This window comes from Orcinus orca, chromosome 15, assembly GCF_937001465.1.
Source record: "Orcinus orca chromosome 15, mOrcOrc1.1, whole genome shotgun sequence".
NCBI classification, from domain to species: Eukaryota; Metazoa; Chordata; class Mammalia; order Artiodactyla; family Delphinidae; genus Orcinus; species Orcinus orca.
In genome coordinates this window covers 50,064,215-50,087,400 of record NC_064573.1, presented here as the reverse complement: position 1 = coordinate 50,087,400, position 23,186 = coordinate 50,064,215, and the positions used below count along the sequence as shown (strand labels likewise).

Below are 23,186 nucleotides of genomic sequence, written 5' to 3'. Positions count from 1 at the left end.
ATATCACCCACCTTGGAAGTTTTTAAGAATATATTATTTGTGAGTATATATGTACAATGGAACACTACTCAGCCACAAAAGACAATGAAATTTTGTCATTTGCAACAACATGGATGGACCTGCGGGGTATTGTGCTGAGTGAAGTAAGTCAGACAGAGAAAGACAAATACTGTATGATATCACTTATATGTGGAACCTAAAAATAAAACAAACAAATGAATATCACAAAACAGAAACAAACTCCCAGGTACAGAGAACAAACTAATGGTTACTGTTGGGAAACAGGGGAAGACAGAGGGGCACGATAGGGGTAGGGAATTAAGAGACAAACTATCATGTATAAAATAAGTAAGTTACCAGGATATATTGTACAGCACAGGGAATATAGCCAATATTTTATAATAACTTTAAATGGAGCATAATCTATAAAAATATTGAAGCTCTGTGTTGTACACCTGAAACTAATATAATATTGTAAATCAACTATACCTCAATAAAATATTTTTCTATTAAAAAAGAATATATTATTTTCCATAATAACCACGTGGTATCACACCAAAGCCCTGGCATAACGGGCTACTCAGACTTCTGGGTTAGACTTTCGCCAGAGTATCCAATAAGTTGAATCCACGGAACATCTAAGTAAATATTCATGTGGTTTTCCGCACCGCGCTCAGGCTGCAAACTCACTTTGGAAACCCTTCCTGAACAGCCTGGTAATTAGAACCATGGTTGCTAAATTAGGTATATGGTGAGGCCAATGTGCTAATAATATATTTTCAAAGGGCTCCAAACGAGCTGTTAAAAAATTAAACTACCTACCCAGACGCTGACAGAAGCACCTCAGAGGGTGTATTGTCTTGCTTCTTGCTTCTTGGAGGCCTGAAGTTGCTCCCAGGCTCTCTCCTCTCTAGAAAACAGGATGAGCCTTTAATAAAAAGGGAGTCGTTTGCAAGTGTGTCTTGCACCAGAGGTGAGGGAAATGGGAAGTTAAGGAAGCCGAAGTCCCAGACTCCAAACAAATATGCCACCTTGATGTGTGCAGTAAGGAGGTCCCTTTTTGCCCTGCAAGGATGCAGGGAGAAAGGGGACGGACGTGTTGTCTGTCAGCAGTGTTGGTGATGCTGAGCTGGAGATGCCCATAGGAGATGGGGGAGAAAACGAGGCCCTGGTGAAAGTGCATAGTTTTCAGAATCGTATTATCTCAGTAGAGCACTAAGGAACTCAGCGAGGGCTTTAAGGAATTCCACAAACAGTGGATTCATTTTGACTCTGTTTTTTTCTCAGAATGTAGTTTCCCACACATATAGATTTTCTGTATCACTTTAACAGCTTGATTGAGATAATTCATACAGTCTTCATTTAAAGTGTACTATTCGGCAGTTTTTAGTATATTCGCAAAGTTGTGCAACCATCAGTACTCTCTAATTTTAGAGCATTTTCATCACCCTAAAAAGAAACCCTGTGGCCATTAGCAATCACTCCCCATTCTTCCCGCTCCCCCCACCCAACCCTAGGCAACCCCTAATCTACTTTCTGCCTCTATGGAGTTCATATAATTGGAATCATACACCACGTGGCCTTTGGTGACTCCCTCTTTCACTTTGCGTAATGTTTTCAAGGGTCATCCGTTTTATAGCATGTATCAGTACTTCATTCCTCTTTATGGCTGAAGAATATTGCATTTTATTATCCATTCATCAGTCGATGAAATTTAGGTTGTTTTCACATCTTGGCTATTGTAAATAATGCTGCTGTGAACATTCATGTACGACTTTTTGTGTGAGTATAACCTTCATGTCTCTTGGATTATGTCTAGGAATGGAATTGCCAGTCATATGGGGTGATTCTGTGTTTAACATTTTGAGGTATAATTTATATGTGTGTATGTTACACACTTATATACATATATAAAGTGTTTGTAAAACTGTGGAAAAGTACAAACTCAGTAGTGTTCATAGCTATCATGCTGGTGATTGTCAATACATTAATTTTGCATTAATTAACATGTTGCCACAGTCAGTCGATTCTGTGCAGCTAAGCTTCACCTGCCACATCTATTTAATTGAAGTGGGTCCTGAGACATTTAAAAACGGTTACCGTAGGCACCTACCTATCTGTATCAATTGGGATTATCTCCATACTGTACAACCAAGACCAAAAGAAATAAGCTAGATGCTGAGATTGACCTCAGACTAGAAATGTCACCATAACTTCAGATTTGCTTGTACAGCAAAATAGCTTCACTGTTCTAATAGTGATTGAGTTATACATTTGAATATAAAAAAGTTACTTATTAAATTTATAATTATTCTAATCTGTTTCATATATGGAGACTTGATATAAGATTTAGTTTGAAAAAAAAACATTCTGCTGCGCAGAAGAAGTTTGACCACAGGTGATCTGGTGATCTCAGAGATCCCTCCCAGCTTTCATTTGGACCTCATTCCTGATACGGTTTGGGCCTCTGCTGGTTTGGTGAGGGGTCTCAGAATAGTCCCTCAGAGCAGTGTTAATCTGACTCCCTGGAGTTAAGATCCATCCTTGCCCTTTGTGTGCCGGCTGTAGCTACAGACAGTTGTTCATGCTGTACTTAAGGATTTATTGAGCACCTACTATGACCAGGTAATGTGCCAGTCACTGAGGGGGTTTCAGAGAAGGGAAGACATAGTTATCTCTTCAAGGTATTTGCAGTCAGGTTGGAGATACAGGGTGTAATAAGAATAAAATCAATCATTCTACAAGTATCTAGATATCAAAATTTCCACGTAATACAGTAAAGATACGAAATGTTGTAGGAATTCAGAAAATGTCAGAGGTAGCTTCGCAGAGCAGGTGGCACCGCACTGTGCCTTAGGAAGATGGTGGCATTTGGATGAAAGGCAGGTGAAGCAGATTCTGAGTTTTCTTTTGAACTAAGATTTGGTCGCCCCTGGGGCATTCCTTACCCTATAAGCCCCTTGTGAGGCCAGCGATTCAGCTGTGCCCAACCCCCATCAGCTTTCAATAAAGGGAATAAACCTCGGCAGGCAAGGAGAAGCAAGGCGTTTTAAAAAGGCTTCCGGAGAGGAGTGAGATCATTTTGGCCCCTCGTTAGGAAAAGGGAGGCCGATGCTTGAAGCTGGAAAGACAAGGGACGATTAGTCTTCGTTTCCATAAGCTGCGACAGAGCGTGGGCCATGGTTAATCGGAAAAAGCAGAAAATAAAGACGGATGAAACCCCATCCACCCCGAATCTGCTATAAACAATTGCATGCTGTTTCCGAGCTGTCAGAATCCATTTCTACTGACGGCCCTTCGGAACAGGGAAAGGTCAAGCTGGAAACCAAGGGAGAAACTCAGGGGAGCGATTATGCTGCAAGGCAGCCTCTGAAAGTTTCAGTGAAATGCCAGCGGAGAAGTAACCAGCCCCACCTGACTCTGCCGTTCTGATGAAATTAGCTCCCGTTGACATCTCAGCCCTTCAAGACCGGGGAGCTGGGGAGAGGAGGTCACCTCCCGGGGCGGGGCTTGGCTTCTTATCGTCCATCTCTAGCCTTTGTGCTGCAGACCCCGTAGCACTGACTGTGGACACAGAGGGCACCCATTCTGCCGTCTAACAACTTAAAAGGTCTTCAGCATGTAAAGGCATTCTTGCAAAGCAACAGTTAAGTCCTCCTAATGACTGGGAAAGAAAGGTGAGGTCACCGATGATGCTTGGGCTGTTGTCAGGGTGGACTGTTTAAGAGAAGGCCCCGCCCTGAGTACAGAGAAGAGGGTCCAGGATGACCCACTCATCCTGAAGAGGCTGGAGATGAGTGGAGGCCGAGGGTCCATCTGACACGACTCAGGTGCTTGTGAGTCTTTGGAAAGCTCAGAACCCGTTGCAATCAGCCTCTGTCAAAGGAAGCGTCTCCAGCCAACTGTGCCTGCACCTTGCTTCCCCACATGTGCCCTGCAGGTGTTCCTGCACCTCCGTTGTTCCCATTCAGAAGGGAACACTGTGTAAATGCACACGCAAGTGCACACACGCTTATGGGTGCACGTGTTTGTTCCATCTCACTGTGGTGCCAGGCCCCAGCCCACCCATCTGCGTGTTCATTTGGCCTTTGGGGTCTCGCCAGCTCCTCCTGGAACTGACCTCAGCCATCTGATAGGGGCCTGTCTGGCTCCCGGCTCCTACTGGGCTCCTTCCCGGACTTTGCTTCAGGGAATTCCTCTGTGTCTTGCAAAGCCTGGTGTTCCATCCTGTTCAGCTCCCATGAAGTATGTATGTCCCTCCTCAGGTCCCTCCTGAGTCCACCCTGAACCTCCCGGGCTAGTCCGGCTGCTTCCTCTCCAGGAGGTCCTCTCCCAGTTAAATCTTGACTCTCCTTCAAGCTCACTCGTGCCCTCCCCTGCCCCCCCCACACTCCACACCTGGTCTGTCCTGGCCTTAAACTCTGGGTCCAGGTGCTGGGTTCCCAGCCGCCCTCCTTCACCTGGCTCAGGGCACTCTTTTCACAGAAACACCTGGATTTGATTCCTTTGATTCTGGGGCCCACCCAGAACATGCGTGAGTTGGCCCCAAACTCCTTGGATTGGTTCTGTTCGATCCACAGGGCTCTTTGGTCTCCAGGATGAAGGCGATTCTTTAATTTTGAGTGGTTTTCCATTGCTCGTGTCTCCTTTCCACCCTCACCCTGCCCTGGTCTGGGCCCCACGTGTCACCCCTGTGGCTATCCAGCATGTTCTATTGCAAAGGTAATGTCGTTTGATCTCATCGGCCACACAAACCCAAAACCTTTCTGGGTCCTGATTTTTTTTTTTCAACCAATACACCTGCTCTTGGTTTCTCTTCTGCACATTTGGCCCAACTTGCTCCCTCCAGCTGCAGGGCCAGGCCCTTCCCTCCGGGATGAGGCTGAGGGGGAATTAGAATGTGGCAGTGTCAACTCGTGGCTCTGGCATGGCCCCTCTATTTCCTGGGATGCCCCAGGAGACTGGGAGGTGCCTTCGGGATGGCCATGTGTGCTGTGTCTGCTCTGTCTTCTGATCTCCCCATCTAGTCCCTTTGTCAGAGGAGTTTGAACTTGTTCCCAGAGGGAATCATTGTGGATCTTCAAATTAGGGGATGACATGATGGAAAGGGTGTTTTGTAAGATCAGCAGGGCACAGTGGGCAGGGTGGAGTGGGGCATCTGAGGAGTGCAAACCTGGCCAGTCATTAAATCCTGCCAACAAGTCCGTCTCTGCACAGCCCTAAATGCTAAGATGACCTCACACCTTGGTTTTCCAGGATTTGGTGAGTCTGATGAGAACCTTGAAACAAACGTAGACTCAGGCAAGCTGAGTGTCTCTGTATTCTTTGTAAACGTTTGGAGTTGCTTTCTTTCTTTTTAAAATTTATTTATTTATTTTTGGCTGCATTGGGTCTTTGTTGATGCGCATGCGCTTTCTTTAGTTGTGGCGAGCAGGAGCTACTCTTCGTGGTGGTGTGTGGGCCTCTCATTGCGGTGGCTTCTCCCGTTGCGGACCACAGGCTCTAGCTGCGCGAGCTTCAGTAGTTGTGGCACACGGGCCCAGTAGTTGTAGCTTGCGGGCTCTAGAGCGCAGGCTCAGTAGTTGTAGCGCATGGGCTTAGCTGCTCCGCGGCATGTGGGATCTTCCCGGACCAGGGGTCGAACCCGTGTCCCCTGCATTGGCAGGCGGATTCTTAACCACTGTGCCACCAGGGAAGTTCTTGACACACATGCGGAAACAAGAGCTCAGTATGTTTACAAATAACTGAAATGTATCTTGCTAGTAGCCCCACCGTATTATAGGTAGTTTGTTTTCTTCCTCCCTTGTGTTAATCTCTTTCACAACTGGAATTACGTTCCTTGTTCAGTGTCTGTCTTCCTGACCATAAATTTAAACTCCGTGAGGGAGAGATAGTGTTTACCTTTTGCACTGCTGTATTTCAGCATCCAGCTTGCTGCTTGATACTTGATATTATCATTAATAAATAAATGTTTGCAAAAATAGGAAATAAATGGCTGGATATTTTTTAATGTAGAAACAGGTCTTATTTGAACAAGCTGATTGGCAATTCTCGGCGATCCTGTGCCTGATTGTCAGCTAGAGACTCTAAAATATAGCCAGATTCAAAATCAGTTTCCCAGCATCTTGTCTGTTTCTTGATCCACGCAGCCCTTCTTTTCTTAAAGATGATCTGTTTTCCTTCCTTTACAAGGAAAATTCCATGACCGCTGGGGGTGTGTGAACTGTGTCCATCCGTATTCTGCATATGGATCTGCCTTTAGACGCATATGCTGCGACAGGGAGAGGGTTTTTTTCCTGCACAAGCACATCAGCCGTGTGCTCTTTGCTCAGTGGCATTGCAGGACCTGACTGGTCCAGGCATGGTGCTCTGCAGTCACCCCAGCCTGGTGGCCGGGCCCAGCCAGTGCGCCACTGCTATGTCAGATTCCACAGCTCTCCTCTGGGATTTCTTCCACAGTCTATCAACCAGCCGTTGCCAGGTGAGCAAGGTAGGGCCTCACTCAGTTTCAGCACCTTTGCTGCTGGATGAAGCTTTAGATTGTGGAAAGCAGAACCGAGCATGAACCTAACAAACACACCTTCAGGCTGAAGCCAAGGCCGTTTTTGCTTTCAGCCTGTAGCTTCTGTTGAGAGGGGACAGCTGACTTTTCCTTCTCATCTGTGAACACATATGTATTGGTGCAAAACAGTTTGCTTCTTCAAGGAGCACAATCTGATTTGACTTCTGCTACGGGAGCATCTGGAATCCTGGCTTTAAAATTTGCCAAATCATGACCAGAGTTATCACAACTTAGTTGCTGAATCTGGAGATCGAGCTCCTGGTGCTGTGACCTCAACAACTTGAAGCTGCGTTAGAGAAATGAAGGAAAGAACAGTGGGGATGTTAGCATTTGACTTTGAAGCCTGGTATTTGAAAACGAGAATTTTCACAAATACTCAGAAGCTTTTGATACTCAGAAGCTGTATCAGTGAAAGTACGATTCTTAGATACACAGTGGTTCTTCTCTTTAGGGCTTCTTGAAGTAGTGAGCTTCCCCTCGTACGTGAGATATACGAACCAGGGGATGGGATCTTATGACATTTTGCAAAGGGATTTCCTAACTGCTCAAAAGGCCAGCTCTGCTTTCTAGGTTAGTGACCCTCACACCTTTTCTTGCTGGGCCCTGATTGGGACCTTGGAAGCTTTGTGACTCTGAGTCAGAAAAGGAGGCTGAGGGATGAAGACTCCCGTGGTCTCTAGGTTGAAGTGGGACTGCTTGCTGTCCAGCCCTGATTCCTTGCCTGCAGTACCTCTTTTACCTGAGGTAGTGAGATAGTCCTCCAGCCCCCAGCAAGGTCTCGGGCCACCATTCCCGCATCTGCACCTCAGCATGGGGAAGGCTGCTGGACCTGCGGGCATCAGACCAAGCCTCGGCGGTGAGCTTGGAGCCCTGATCCTACCGGTGGTCCTCGATCCCCTTCTTCCCTAGCTGGTGTTGCAAGCAAGCAAGCACAGCCCCTCTGTGCTCACTGCTCCTCACTTGCTGGTCCAGAGCCAGAGAACAGGGTACCCAGCCCCGGAGGCTGCTTCCCAGCCCGGGAAGGACCCCGGATTCTCTCTTGGCATCTGTCTCTCTGAGATCCCATCCTTATGTCTTGCTCAGACACTGCACATGTCACCAACAGTGGAGCCAGATTCCAGCTTCACCCCGTGGCGGGTTGCTCTTCCTTGTTGCCTTTGGTTTTAAAAAAGCAAATTCTTCTTGTCTTTTTCATAGTTTCAGTCACAGACACACACACACACACACACACACACACACACACACATTTATAAGTTGATGTGGAAATAGGAACAAGTCAAAAAGGACATACACTAAACTCTTAGAAGGTGCTCTTTGGGCCCTGGGGTTTGCAGGTCATTTCCTCAGTTTCTACTTTATACGTTTCCTAATTTGAATTTTTTTTTAAACAGTGGAACATAGTACTCTTATAGTCACAAAAGCAGGGGGAAAAAATCCATTTGGAAAGATGAATGTTTAATAAACTCAAACAGAAGAAATCCATTTTAAACAGATCATGCCTTCTGCCTATGAACTACTGAGCTGTGCTGGGGGCCCTGGCCCTTCTGCCCACCCAATCACCCCAGCCCTGCAGGATGAGGGTCTTCTGCCTCCCTCTTCTTCCCGCTGTAGTGAGACAATGGGAAGCTTTCTGAGGATGATTTCTGGGCTCCTGGTGATCAGGTTGGGACCTTGTGTATTGAATAGAGAAGAGCCAGTAGTAATTGTGTATAGAAAAGCATTGAGTGGAAGGTCTCGTGCTCTCTGGGAAAATCCCAAACAGCCACCGGCAGATGGTGGACTTCATTAGTTTATTCAACCGGCCCTGATCGAGTCCCTGCTGTTTACTGAGCATCTTCCATCCCTGGGGCTATGCAGGTGAGGAGAGCCTGAGCAGCTCACTGGCTGGAGTGGTCAGTTTTGTCTCGGGGAGGGAGGTGACGTGGTCAGTGGGAGCAGGACCCAAGTAACACAGCAAATAAATTACAAGTCTGGGGGCTTCCCTGGTGGCGCAGTGGCTGGGAGTCCACCTGCCGATGCAGGGGACACGGGTTCGTGTCCCGGTCCGGGAAGATTCCACATGCCGTGGAGCAGCTGGGCCCATGAGCCATGGCCACTGAGCCTGTGCGTCCGGAGCCTGTGCTCCGCGATGGGAGAGGCCACAACAGTGAGAGGCCTGCGTACCGCAAAAAAAAAAAAAAAAAAATTACAAGTCTGTGGGTGTCTCGTGGCTATAAGTTATTTTTATGATTGGAGGTTTTGTTTGTTTGGGTTTTTTTTGGTCATAATAACTGTTGGAACAGATCTGAAGTAATTATGACCTCAGCTGGCCCATCCCCTGTGTAACTGAGGGATCCGTGAGGCCCTCATTCCCTCACGTCTGTGAAGAGGTAACCCTGCCCTCCAGCGGCCTGACAGCCAGGAAGGGGACTCCATCCATGGGGGGAACCACACAGCTAAATTGCCTTTTTGTGAGGGTAGGAATGGTTGGCCCAGATGGTCAGGGTCCCTTCTTGCTCCCAAAGCTTGTGTTTTTCCCCCAGAGATTATTAATGTTCCCTGGGTGGAGAGCATTGATCCAACTCGACCTACTTGTTTGACACCAGTGCTGAGGCTGGGGGTCACCTTCTTTATCCCAGCTTGGTCCTAAATCACCGTCCTAAACCCTGGGCCCAGCTGGAGCTAGGATGACCCTGCCCCAGCCTCACTGGTCAGCAGGGACGTTAGTGAGCCCAGAGTCCACTCTGGTGAGGCTCTGCTGCCGTAATTCCCACTGTGACCAGCCCTGGGTCCCAGGACCGTCGGTGGTGACTTACACCACAATCAACCATTAGCCCTAATGATAAGTGGATTAATTTGGTCCAAGTAGGTATATCCAGATAGGCAACCTTGTCATGGATTAGAATTTCCTTGCCTAGGCAGAGTCCAACGTTCAAAGGGTAGTATTCTAAAATGAGTCTGGGGGCTTTAGGGAGGCTGACTTACATATGAGTGTTGAATGTGAACCACATCGGCCTCAGAAGTGTTGGTGGCCAGTATGGAAGGGCCCAAATTATAATTGTCAGAGAAGATGGGGAACCCTGAATTCTGAGGACTCAATCTTGCATTTAGTGATTTGGACATATAACACTTGGGCTCTTACTGAATCTCTTCTTGGTTAATAAGGGGGCATGCTGTTTTGGCACAAGGCTAAGTATTCCTCCTCAGTCATTAAAATATTCAAAGACCTCTGCTTGTTAACTGTGCCCAATGGTAAGGAGTCTGCACAGTAATGGACTTGGTTTATGAGGCAGATAACGGGGTGAAAAGTGCCTGGTGAAGGTGGGCCACCCGCCCTTAGCCTTCCCTTCCACTGTGGGCTTTCTGAAGATAGAAGGTAAGGGGAAAGGTTACTACACAGCTTGGAAGGATTTAGCAGGGTGGCAGGGGCAGAGATTGAGCTACCACCACAGGGCAGGCCCTCGTGGCAGGAAGGGCAGGCATCGCATCTTCGTTTTTCTGGTACCATATGACAGTTTCTTTACAATGATCCGTGGTAGTTCTTTCCAAGCTCTATATGTGCATCTCAAAGAATATATTGTTTAGTTCTGTTCATGAAGAAGGGAAGCACACATCTGCTGAATTTAAAGGAACAGGTGGGCATTTGGGTTTTGAATTTTTTTCCTTCTGAGGAATCCAGACCTTAAGTGCCTCTGTGTGTGTGAGAGGGAGAGAGTCTATACCTGTTCAACTCATGAAGAGAATATCAAATGTACTGGCTTTTAGAAAACAAATCCTTATAAACATATAGAAAGATGTATTCTAATTTGTTTATTTTCCAAATAGCATCTGTCTTTTCCAGCATAGGAATTGCCGGATGTGGGTTTTAGATGGGGGAATTGTCAGATTGTGTGCTTTTATGAATTGACCTAGTTTTCTAGGGTGAACCCCCTGGCTTGAATGTTGGACGGGAGCCTGTGGGCCCCAGGGCGCCTGGCAGGGCCTCATGTGTCCTCCGTGTGTTCATTTGGACACATTTTCAGCTGGAGGGCTGGCCATGCTCTTCTTGGGGTGGGAAAGGGAGACAGCCTCAAATGCCAGAGGAGCTTGAGGGGTTGTTAATGGAATTCCCTGCTGGTGGTCCCATGGATTCCCCCTTGAATATGAGCTCCTTGAGGACAGGAGTTAAGCCGGGATCAGCTTGGTGGTCCCAGCAGGCCAGGCTTGGTCGGGTGGGTGGGCAGAAAAGGATGCACCTGCCTGGCCTTTGCTGCGGCCCAAGGAGCCAACCACAGAGCTTCCCAGGGGACCTCTGATACGATAACTGAAGGAAGGGAGAGCTTGAAGCTGCACAGTTGCTGCAGTCACCTCGGCTGCAGATTGAGCCAAATGTTAAATGTCTGTTTACCTGTCACCTGAAAATGCAGAGGTGACAGGTGCCTCTGCATTCGCCTGCAGAGGAAGGCTCAAAGTTCGACAGGATTTGTTGGGATTTTCAGGATCTGAAACCCATACATTTATTTCTGCCTGTGACTATGTTATGTCTAATGACAATTTGGGGGTGCATACTTAAATTAATATTTCACTTTTGATTTAAAAACTCAGAAGAGGGACTTCCCTGACAGTCCAGTGGTTATGACTCCACGCTTCCACTGCAGGGGGTGAGGGTTTGATCCCTGGTCGGGGAGTTAAGATCCCACATGCTGCATGGTGCTGCCAAAAAAAGAAAAAAAATGAAAAACGAAACTCAGAACATTGTCCACAGATAAACAGAGTAAATATCATTTTAATCACAGCTGCAGAGGAGACATTGGTATTAAGTAAGAACAGTGCACGGAGGCCTGGGGCTCTAATTTTATAGGTGGCCGGTGCCTCAGCGAAGGTGACACCGAGTTAGTTCTGCTTCGAAGGGGGTGTAGGGGTGGAAGGAGCACGTGTCACAGGTTGGTGACCTCGCCACTGGCAGGGGTTGGAGGAGCGGCCAGAGCTGGGACAGCCAGGCTGACCCCAGTCATTTGAGCGGGGAGGGCATCAGGTCAGGCTGCAGCCCCAGTGGAGGAAACTGGAGTAACAATCAAAATCCCAGGAGCTCCTGGTCATTAACTGTCCCGTGCCAAGGACTTCATGTCTCTCTGTTTCTTACTTACTCTCATTTTCCCGTGTCATAGGTGAGGAAACTGGGGCTCCAGGATTAAGGAGTCTTCTAAGGTCCCAGAGCCTCCAGACTCCAGGGCGGAAATCGGAGTCTGTCTGACCCAGCACACATGTAGCATCATACCGTCCCTTGGATGGGGAGCATGGGGACATCTATCCCTGAGGGCTACACTGGGTGGGAGTGTGACTAACTGGGGGTTTGTCCCCGTCCCAGCCTGGGACTCCGTCCCAGCCAGACCTGGCACCTAGAGGGTCTGTGCCTCACGACGGCCTGGACACTTCCTTCAAAGCCACAGCCGCCAGGTGTTGTCACAGGGGTCCTGGCGTGCTGAGTCCCTGGACTTAAGGGGCTGCACAGGCGAGTCCTACTTACTCATGAATTGGCCACCTCTCAAATCCCCACCTATAAAATCAGTTCCCCACCCCCTCAGGTAAGACCAGTGTCTCGCTGGTCTGACTGACTGCTGGAACTCTAACAATACCATATTACAGAAGTGGAAGTTTAGCATAAGTTAATTACAGAGTAAACTGCAGATCTTGCAGAAGGTCAGTGTGTCATGAAGACAGTGAAGGTGATGTTGGAGAGCTCCTGGGTCTCACATGTGGACAAATGGGGCTCACTGGAGAGAGAAGCAGGGAGGTGTGTGCTGAGTGTTTTAGAAAGGATTTGACTGTCAAAACATGAAGACAGGCTCTGAGAAAATTGATGAAGCCCTCGAATGGTTTGCAAAAATGACCCTTCTGATTGTCTTATTAAAAATAAAACACGAAGCAAAAAGGTATCAGTGTGGTTGGTCAGAAAAAGTACACACAGAACAAAGCAAAAAACATTCGTTTCATTTTTTTATTCTTTAGAACAAATTAGAACATGGTTATAATTGCATGTTCTTAACCTAAATGTTATCAAATGAACACAAAATAGACATAGTCTTGTAATTTTAATCTCATTTTTTTCCCAAGGTAAAGACCCAATCAGATATTTTTCTGTCCACACCACCCTTCTGCCAAATCATTTACTATGAAGTGATGGCCCTTGTTCACATGGATTTGCTATAAAATTACCAACCACCATCCCGCCTGGTCTCAATTAACTAGGACCCATTCTTATTTCAGTCTGACAAAAGAAACTAGATTGAGGGGGTTTGGGCAGGTGGTTTGCAGTTCTTTAGCAGATGGAAAGAGTTTGTGTTTTGCCTCATCACGCCCTGATATATATTCTCACTGGTCTCAGAGAAATTCTCCCAGGGGAATAAGGTCTGCCTTGTTTCTAGTTGCTTTCGAAATTATGGCCCAGAGACCATAAGTTTTTCCTTGCCTCCTAATGATTTTGAGATTTTATTTAGTACGGTTTTAATGTTTAATATTTATCAGCTAAAGCTGGTTCAGACCACTGATATCTGAATACTTAACAGTACTATCTAATGCTTTAGAAAAAGTGCACACAGTACCAAAGTTATACACTATCAGAGGCACCTTGTCTTTTTTTGGCTGTAGGCAGCATAAAAAGTATCCATCACTTCCCTCATCACCAGAGCAGCCCTACAGCCAGGGAGAAAGCTCAGGGTTCAGCAAGGCAAGATGGGCTTGGCATTCAGGGTACAGGCTGGGAACACGGCAGCCTCGTAAAACACCTTTTGCCTGATGTTTTTCTTAGTGGACTTTATTTTTTTAGAACAGTTTTAGCTTTATAGAAATGCCTGATCCATTTCACAATGCAGTTTTAACTCCTAGATTTTTTTTCCCTCTCTCTGCAGACGTCGCCTCATCTCCCAGAGATCGTCCTTGGAGACCCTGGAAGATATTGAGGAGAACGCTCCTCTACGGAGGTAAGTTTTTGGGTTGCATTTATGTGTGTGTGAATGGCCTACAATACAAGGTGGCGGCCAAAGTTTGAATTTTTTTTTTTAGTTTTTGATCTACAGAATTAAATTCTAAAAATGACCATCAGATCCCCAGACTCTGTTTGGAAACCCCAGCCCTTTGGAACATTAGAACTAGAACACTATGAAATCCCAATTATGCATCAGAATAGCCCAGTTTGCATGTGAATTCAGGTGCGGTTACCTGTTCCTCTTGAAAATTGCTGCTTAATGAAGAAGAGCGCGTCACTTGCCCCGGCTTTCTCAGGCACGGGGACACAGTAATCACAGTCCCTGACTTCATTAGCAGGTGCCACGATGGTCCTCCAAAGCCAGGTGCTGGGAAACTCAGGTAGGTCAGCTGTGAGTGCTCCCTTGGGGCTGAAAGCATTCCATTTCTCCCTCCGGATTAGAAAAGTGCTTTCGAAGCATCTTTTTCCCGGTGACAGCAGTTGCTGAGCTGTGCCGGGCCTCTGACTGGCAGCTCTCCTTCCTCTAATCTGCGCCTCGGTCCACCTGGCCCCCCTGGGGTTCAGGAGACACACACTGCGTCCCCTGCAGCCCTCACGGCAGCCCCAGCTGAGCTGGCTGTGCAGGAGGAGCTGAGGCAAGACGGGACCTTGTGGGACGCTGTGGCTTTACAGGAATGCATGGCAGGGGCAGAGCCAAGGGAGGGTGTGTGCTCTCATGCCCTCGCACCAGCTCCTGCGGGAACGCCCATCTGCACCCTTCATGCATACTTTGGCTGCTGGCAGGGATTGGGAGTCACCGGCTCCTGCCTTTGAGCCTGGGAGGATGCTGAGGTGGAGGGAGGCGTCTCCCCCTGGAGCGAGCTCCTTCCCTGCCTGGAGTTTCACCCCTAGGTCACGGGTCTTGTCCACAGACCACCTGGATAAAGGGTGGAGCATAGACAGGCCAGGCCTGGGATCTGATTGGAAGCATCAGTGACTGAATCTCATCACCGACATCATTCCAAAGAGAAAGTCAGGGCCAGACAGTCCGATTTCCACTTTGGAAGTCTTTTTGAAAACACACATACCCTCTGGGACCATCTTAGGCTCATGGTGTGTGGCTGTGTGATCCACGTGGCCTGGGCACAAGTGTTCTTCTGTCCATCTCTATTAAGTGGCCCAAAGTAATCAGCGAGCGTCAGGGAGAAACGTTCTCAGGTGGCACCGAGTGGCTTTGGCATTTGAGTACAGTTGATGCCAATCAATGAACAGAACTGCAAAGGCCCTGGAGTTTGGAGAGGATGCAAGGGGCCGTGGTCGTTCGAGCAATGTGGTAGCTGTGACCAAGGAAACCAGGTTAAAAAAAGGTCACAGGCTCTAAAATGTCACCTCGGGGATTCCAGGTGGTAAAGGGGGGCCAGAGAAGGAACTGGGTGCTGTGTTCCTGGTCATGGGCCCCATCACCCCTGTACCCTCCTTTCAGAGTCTGCCCAGGCTGGTCCTCTACCCCTCAGTCCTGTGATAGCACAAATGGGCAGAGTAAAAATGGCTTCTCTGCCTTAACTGTAACTTCATCCAACCCTTACTTACAGAATGCTATACTTAATTTTCAACAAATCTTGTGTAAATATAAAGTTTAAAAAGTAAGTCTGAAACCAAGGGAGTTGGCAGTTTAAGAAGTCCTTATTTTCCCTAATGGACTTTTTTTTAATTGAAAAATTTCTGATATTTACTGCAGAAGCAAACTTACAGACATACAAAACAAATTTATGGTTACCAAAGGGAAAGGGGGCGGAGGAAGGATAAATTAGGAGTTTGGGATTAGCAGATACAAACTAACTACTATTATAAAATAAACAACAAGTTCCTATTGTATAGCACAAGGAACTGTATTCAATATTCTGTAATAAACCATAATGGAAAAGGATATATATATATATTTATGTAACTGAATCACTTTACTGTACACCAGAAATTAACACAAAGCTGTAAATCAATTATACTTCAATAAAGAATTCTGATACTTACTTAGAAACTTACTTGTTCCTAAGAAATAAAAATAGCAGAAGGGGCATTAGTTTGGGAGTCAGGGGACTTGAATTCTTGGCCTGATTCTTCTACCAACTGGTTATGTGGCTTTGGAAATTCATTTACCTACTCTGGGGCCTCGGTTTTCCCACCTGTAAAATGGGAGGGGCAGATCAGCTGATCTCTGTCCTTTCCAGCTCCCCGATTCTGTGAAATGAATGTACCAGTAATGGTGCTGAAGTGTTTTGGGAACTGCGGGGGCGGAAGGCTATTAGCCCAACTTGCTTTTAAACTCAGCACCTAGAACAAACGGCTCCAAGGCATCTATTAAAAACCTTTTGCATACTTAAGTGTATCCCATAATCAGTGCTAACAAGAAAGAGCCAATCTTTCATTAAATTAGTTTTCAGTTTAATTCTATCCTAATTTAATTTTACATCACTTAAAATGTATGGTTTTAAATGGGTATTTTTACACGTCAGTGCAGATGGCTTTGAAATTAATTCCTTCTTTGCTTAACCTGCCATAACCTGAGTGCTTAGTCTTCCAGTTTCCTTGGCAATTGTTGTTAATGCCACAATTCTCTGAAAGCGTTTCTTAGGTGGGGGGTGGTGGAGGCTGAAGGCTTAAAAAAACACAAGACAACAAACAACTTGCTGATCGAAGGGCTGTATCAGTAGCATATGCAGTTAGAATTGGATGCTGGTATCGAAAGAAAGCACCTCTGTTATCTGTTTAAAAGTCTTGCCTTGCTCTTGCACATCACAGGTTAGTTTCCTGTATCCACCTTGAACTCCAAGGACTGAGCATTTGCAATGAGAGGCTTTAGACTGGGGTTTTCCACTTTGCCTGGTGGTTACCTGGTATCCCAGAAATAAGGACCCCTAGGATGCCTCTGTTAGATGTCCAGAAAGACCTCAGTTCAGCTGCAGCAAATGCGGCAGCCGTCACCACCTGCCCCAGTTCCCAGCCTGTCTCAGTTGATGTGTGCGGGCTGCCGTGCCATTAAGTAATTTCTGGTGCCGAAAGGCACCTGTGCCCCTTTTGCCAACTTCCGGTTTCAGCAGAAGGCTGGGAGATTTTGTGCCCAAACCTGAGCGTAACAGCACCTCTTTCTGCAGGTGTGGAGGCAGGGAGCAGCTTAGGGTCTTAGGAAGGTATCCTCACAGTCTAGCTCTTAGCCCACTGCCCTCAGACTGGGGGACCCAGGAAGCTCTGCATTTTGGGGGGAAGCTGGGTAAGGATGTGAGGATGCTCCTGAACAACGGTCCAGCAACCAATGATAGCACACATTTATGCCTTCAAGGATTCTCCTGTCTCCAGTGACTACATAGTTCTAGAACCTTCTGCGTGTGTGAGAGAGACAATTGGGGACCTTGGGTGGCCTGCAGACTCTAACAGTCATTCTGGAGGTAGAACAGAGGCAGTCTGAGGTGCTGGGTCTGCTTCCAGAGAGCTGCCCCAGGAAGGCTGAGTGAGGCTGAATCTTCTTGGACCCCAAGAAGGCTGAATCTGGGTTCGGAGGCTTGGAGTAGGGAGGGGGATTAGTGGGTGATTTTCCCTATTCAAACCCTTCCTGAGGTCCACAGGAAGCATCTACAAAATGCCCTCAGGCAGGGTTCTGCATGTCTTTTTTTTTTTTTTATATACTATTTATTTTTGGCTGTGTTGGGTCTTCGTTGCTGAGCACGGGCTTTCTCTAGCTGCAGCGAGCGGGGGCTACTCTTCATTGTGGTGCGCGGGCTTCTCATTGCGGTGGCTTCTCTTGTTGTGGAGCACGGGCCCTAGGCGCGTGGGCTTCAGTAGTTGTGGCACGCAGGCTCAGTAGTTGTGGTGCACGGGCTTAGTTGCTCCACGGCATGTGGGGTCTTCCCGGATCAGAGCTCAAACCCGTGTCCCCTGCGTTGGCAGGCAGATTCCTAACCGCTGCGCCGCCAGGGAAGTCCCTCTGCACGTCTTTAAAAGAATCTATTTAAAACCAAGAATTCAGGACCCTTAATAAGGGCTGTGGTTTTCAGAATACAGGAGGCAAACAGTAACAAAATATGCACCTTTGTAGTTAAAGGTTTTAATAATAATCACACACTTGAAATGTGTATATTAATGTGTGTACATATGTATGAATGTGAATATTTGTATTTGAACGTGTCACTTGACACTGTATGAAGCTCTTGTAGAAATCATCACGTTTAATCCTCACAACATTTCCAGGGAGGGATCTGAAATATTACTAGTGATAGGTCACTAGGGCTGGTAGTGAGTTTGTGGTGGATGCTGGGAGGGCCACTCAGGCTGTGGCCATGTGCTGTGAACCCTGCTCCGGTGGAATGGACATGACTGACAGGGAGGCTTCCTTCCTCTAGATCCAAGGCCCAGGGAGCCCCGTTTCCCTGATGAAAGCCACCAGATACCTGCTACCATGTCTTTGCTTTGATCTGCACTCATTCACTTTACTATATTTTTTTTTCAAGTTAAATTACATTTTGAGGTGCTGTTTCTTAAGAGAAAAAAAATAATTTTCAACACTGTCTGGGAAAGGGCTTGTAGGAAGGCTGGCCCTTACTTGAGGGCAGGTAAGGGGGTTTGGGAGCTGTGCACCTAGCCTAGCCCAGGGCTATCCCCCAATTTCCCTTGAAGGGGGGGAGCCCTTGGAGGAGAGTAAAGGTTCAAGCTGCTAGGCAGGTCTGTGATGCTGCCCATTCCCTAATCCTTTGCCACCAATGGGCCCCCACACCCCACCTGCCCTCAACTGTACCTCCTCGTTGGGTCATCTTGTTATTCTCTTACCTGAAGCCTCAAAGTTCAGAAGTGAATGAACTCAGGTGATGGCCTGGACCTTAGTGTGGTTTGGGGAAGCCGGGCACTGCTTCTCTGGAACTCACTCTCTGAAGCATAAGGTCTCAGGCACCCACGTCTGATGCCGGGAGCCAGCCATCGGGGTCCATGGTCGGAAAGGTAAACAAAAATATTTGGTAGCAAAAACCCAACTAGAAAAGTCATTGCTCCCTTTCTCAATACAACACCAAACTTCAGATTCTCAGTTGCTGGGATTTTTGCTTTTTTCCTAGTTGTTATTGCAGTTGTATATCTTAGAATTTGCCAGGTACCTTTGAAAAAATATACAGAAATAAGATCTTTTCAGCCTGTGGTCTGTTCTGTTATTCCTGTAGTGCAAACACATGTTGTATATTCTAGGAAAAATTAATTGGAATCCAAGTCAATTTGTTCAACAAATATTTATTTAAAATTTATGTTTAAAAAAAAAAACCAACAGCCACTAGCTGGGTCTCAGTCTCTGATTCTCATTCAAAGTAAAGCTGCGACTTCCAGGCAGAGACAAGTTAAATGTTGAGGCAATAGTCCAGGTAATTCAGGCCAGAGTCCTGCTACAGAAGAAAAACTATTCGGGGTTGTTTTTAAACTGAATTTTCCAGTGTTTTTTTCCCCTCTGGATTCTTTAAGTTTACAGTTTTCTGTTCCCATTACCTGTGTTGATACAGGAGGATTCTTTTTAAGATGACAGGAACAAATAATGTCGTTGGAATTCGTGTAGGTTATGTTATTGTAACTGATGACAGTAGTTTTCATTAGCTGGCTCTTCAGAGACCCATATAAATTATTATCAGTATTATCGAGGAAGTTGTCTGTCGTTGGGTTTTTTTTTTTTAAAGCTTCCTTGCTTCCAGCCATATAGTCCTCATTATCCTTGGGGTTACTCAAACCATTTGAGTCTGGTCTTTCCTTCCTGTCTTTGTGTGGAGATGTCTCAGCTGTCCACGGGCAACTGACTGTGTTTTCGAAATGGCTTTATTTTTCAGATGTCGTACTCTCTCAGGTTCGCCCAGACCAAAGAACTTTAAGAAGATTCATTTTATCAAGAATATGCGGCAACACGATACCAGGAATGGCAGGTATCATACTAACAAAAGCTGCCCCCATCCTGCTGTAGGAGGGGGTGGGTCCAGTGGGGAAGGGAAGAGGGGACCCTTTGAATGGCCAGACCTCACAGAGTGAAGCCCGCTGTTGAGATGAACAGCATCTCATGTAACCTTCCCTAACAGACTACTATTTCCACCCCACTCCTGCCAGAATCATCCATAGAAGTTTATAGAAAATACTGCTCTCTAATGGCAACCAAAGGCTTAGTTTTTTAGACTAACTAAAACTGAATTTTTTTTTTTTTTTTTTTTTTTTTTGGCGGTACGCGGGCCTCTCACTGTTGTGGCCTCTCCCGTTGCGGAGCACAGGCTCCAGACGCGCAGGCTCAGCGGCCATGGCTCACGGGCCCGGCCGCTCCGCGGCATGTGGGATCTTCCCGGACCGGGGCACGAACCCGTGTCCCCTGCATCAGCAGGCGGACTCTCAACCACTGCGCCACCAGGGAAGCCCTAAAACTGAATTTTTAATAGTACTGAAATATATTTTTATTAGGAAATTTTGAACAGAAAAACAGTTGAGTTTTTTGGGTGTTTTTTTTTTGTTGTTTCTTTTTCCGCTTTTTTGGGTTTTGTTTTCTTTTTTCACCAGGGCTCTGTGCTCTGGTCAGTCAATATCCTGCCAGATCTGCGCCTGAAGTCGGGTTTGGCTCTCTGTTGATTTTCATTAAGAGGGGAGAATCACGACTTTGCCAGCAGATTCTCCCTGGGTGCCAATTCAGATTCCTGGGCCTGCTGACGTACGTCTAGAGCATGTGTTTCTCCAGCAAAGAGTTGCTCTTTTGGAAAGGGCTGTTAAATGAAAATGATGGTTAAATGTATATGACCTTGGTGTTAAAACCTTCCTGGTGACAAGTGGATGTGAATCCTTGTTGCCGGCATTGCTTATAATTGAATGGCGAAGCCCATTCATGGCAGCCTCACAGCAATGCTGGGAACAGGGCTGCAAGCCCTCTTGGGGTCCCCTGATGCTCTGTGCTCCTGGGGGTGGCTCTTCTCCACCAACCTGTGACCTGGATCATAGTTAGAGACGCATCCCAGAGCAGAGTTCCTGTCCCAAGACCATTTCGTTTGATCTCCTCCTGATGTACAGAAGCTCATATGGGCCCCACTAATAATCTCTAATCTATACCAGATGAAAACTGCTAAAAAGTTAGACTCATGGCATGATTAAGGCCCAGCATTACTATAATTTGGTGTAAAATACACTGTACAACCTGAATAACTAACAATTACAGTATTTAAAGACTTGTTTTCTTCAAGTTTTTAAACCTCACTTGAATAGAGAACATAGCTATTCAACGTTTTAGAATGGCCAAATTGAACTCTCCCATCAAATAATTTTATGTCCTCAGTATGTATTCCTATTTTAAGTACAGAGCTTTCAGTTAAAATGAACCCAACTGTCATCTGTGAACTAGAATACCCTGAGTCTCTTTCTCTCACCCTGACTCTCACTGTCACAATTATTGTGCCTTATTCATTTCACCACCGTGTTTTTCTTTTCTTTTGTGGCTCTTACTGAATCCAGACCTTACTTATGCCCTTTTTAGTATAATTATTCATCATTTATGTATGTTGGTGTTTTTGTCCATAATCTCTTGAACCATAAAATAAACATAGAAAGCCTCAACTTCCTAAATAAAATCAATGGCAAAACCAAAAAGGGGCCAAATTAATGGTATTCCCCACTTCTCAATGCTGTTGAGGACACAAAGTCAGATAATCAATCACCTGGCATGGTTTGTAGTGAGAGGATGCAGTTGATAAAAGATTTGGACCAATGGGATCACCAGTGTATAGTATATTCCGAAGCCGCCTTCCCCGGCACACCCTTGACCCTGGAACAATGTCAACAGTCCAGAAAGCATGCGGTTGCTGGCAGTTCTGCTGGGGAATTTTCGGAGGGAACCAGGAGGGACTGTTAGCTTATCTGGAGATCTAAGAAATGGGCTTTAGGGCAGAAAAGCAAGCTATCAGCACGGGCTATATATAATATAGGCAGTGGTGACAGCCGGTTGTACCTGCGTAGGTGAGAACTGCTTTTTCGGTGCCAGAGAAGATGAAAGGCCTAGAGATGCTCTCCTTCCTCCCTCTGGTTGATTTATTAGCAGGGATGGACTGTTCTCAGACAGATGAAAGAAAAACTCAGGAGGGCACCAGGAAGAAACTATGATTTCTGAGGTGACAGAGGAAATTGTGGTCAGGAGCTGATGAATGGGGGGGAGGGGACCCACCGCAGCCGGGCAGCAGGCGTGAGGTCGTCCTGCTGGAGGTGGCCTGGGACGGGGATGAGCTCAGAGCTGCGGTGGTGGGTAGCAGGGGGCCTGGACATGCTCTCGGGAGGGAGGGACCGGGGCGATGCCTGGGGGTCTCCGATGCTCCCACCTCGGGCGTGCGGGGTACACACACAACACCACACCAAAGGGGGCCTTCCTGCAGCCCACATGGGAGCCACTTGACTCGGGTTTGCCTGCCGTGTTGGGAGGAAAGAGGCTTTACTGAGAAGCCTGGAGATGTTCACTAAAGCACTTCAAAGGTCTGGACTGAGAACAGAGTGGCCTGAGCACTGGTGCGTCCGCCTCTTCCTGTGCCGGGGAAGACAGACTGAAAGGGGGCCTGCTTAGCCCCCCAGGCCCGTGGGAGGCATCCTCCCAGCTGGGCAGGCTTGCCCCTACTCCAGCCCCGACTTCTGCCCGCTCACAGCTCTGCCCAGCTCCGGAGTCTCCTTGTGACCTCCGGGCAGCACAGACCAGCCTCCTGGACAGCAGGCCGAACCCAGGGCCCGCTCCCTGTTCTGGACCCGAAGACCTTGGTGCTGAGGTTCCCCCGCCTCCAAGCCTGCTGACCATGGGGCACTGGCGTCAAGGGGAACTTGGGCTCCGGTCTCAGCAAGGACTAGAGCGTGGCGTGGGAAATGAGTAGAGCATCTGTTATAAGGTTCTAGCCTGACCTGACTGAGAGTTTTAAGCAAATTTTTGAGATAGAAAGGGAAAAAAAATATTAAAACTGAGAAGCAAATACAATAAAAGACAATACTTGTGTCACTGAAGAAACAAAAAGTCCAAGTTAACCTCATGATCCGTAATATCAAGGTAGCTACTTAGAAATAAACCTTGGGGCCCCAGCCGGTCCGTGCTCACCCACTTCATTCTGTGACATTAGACCAAGTCCAACGGCACGAGAAGCAGAGGTGAGCCTCTTCCTTAGAAGGTGTGGCTCTGATGGAGGATGGAGCCCGCTTTAAGTGAGAACCGTCTTCCTCTGTCTGGAATCGGTGCATTCTATGAGGCTGGCACTGGGGACCAGCCAGAAGGCTTTGCGTCGGATCAAGAGCAGAGAACCATGCTGAGAGCGTGTGGGACTCTGGCTGCAGACCCTCAGGCGGGAGGAGCGAAGAAGGACAGAGCCTGGACACAGACTACAAATTCCATGGTGGGAGCTTTAGCTCCGCTGTTAGAACCAGATGACATGATGGGTTCCTCCCTGGCTGGCAGGTGTTTCATCTCCCAGCAGGTGGGGCAGGTGGTGAGGGAGCTGTCACCCTCTAGGTCTACTTCTGCCTAAATCGAAGACGGGCTGGTGATGGGGAGGCCTTGTTGGACTTGATAGTCATGAAAAGAAAGCAATGCTTGTCTGGGTTTTAGGAAGACAGATCTCAGAAGGTTCAGACTGAGAAGTGGATTCTTGTGGCTGCATCCATATTGCCAAAAGGGATTATAAAACTAAGAGTAACATA

The 23,186-nt window shown here is 47.2% G+C and overlaps 2 protein-coding genes across 2 annotated transcripts in view; one reads left to right on the top strand and one right to left on the bottom strand.

Moving 5' to 3' along the window:
- TMEM241 (transmembrane protein 241) overlaps positions 1-23,186 on the bottom strand; it is a 219,716-nt gene that overhangs the window by 13,097 nt on the left and 183,433 nt on the right. The gene's annotated exons all lie outside the window — the stretch shown is intronic.
- The window catches only part of CABLES1 (Cdk5 and Abl enzyme substrate 1), a 106,186-nt gene that overhangs the window by 27,303 nt on the left and 55,697 nt on the right, over positions 1-23,186 (top strand). Inside the window, exons 2-3 of the mRNA XM_033435338.2 lie at positions 13,429-13,500; positions 19,331-19,423. Of these exons, the coding sequence (XP_033291229.1) occupies positions 13,429-13,500; positions 19,331-19,423 (165 nt within the window). The remainder of the gene's footprint in view (positions 1-13,428; positions 13,501-19,330; positions 19,424-23,186) is intronic.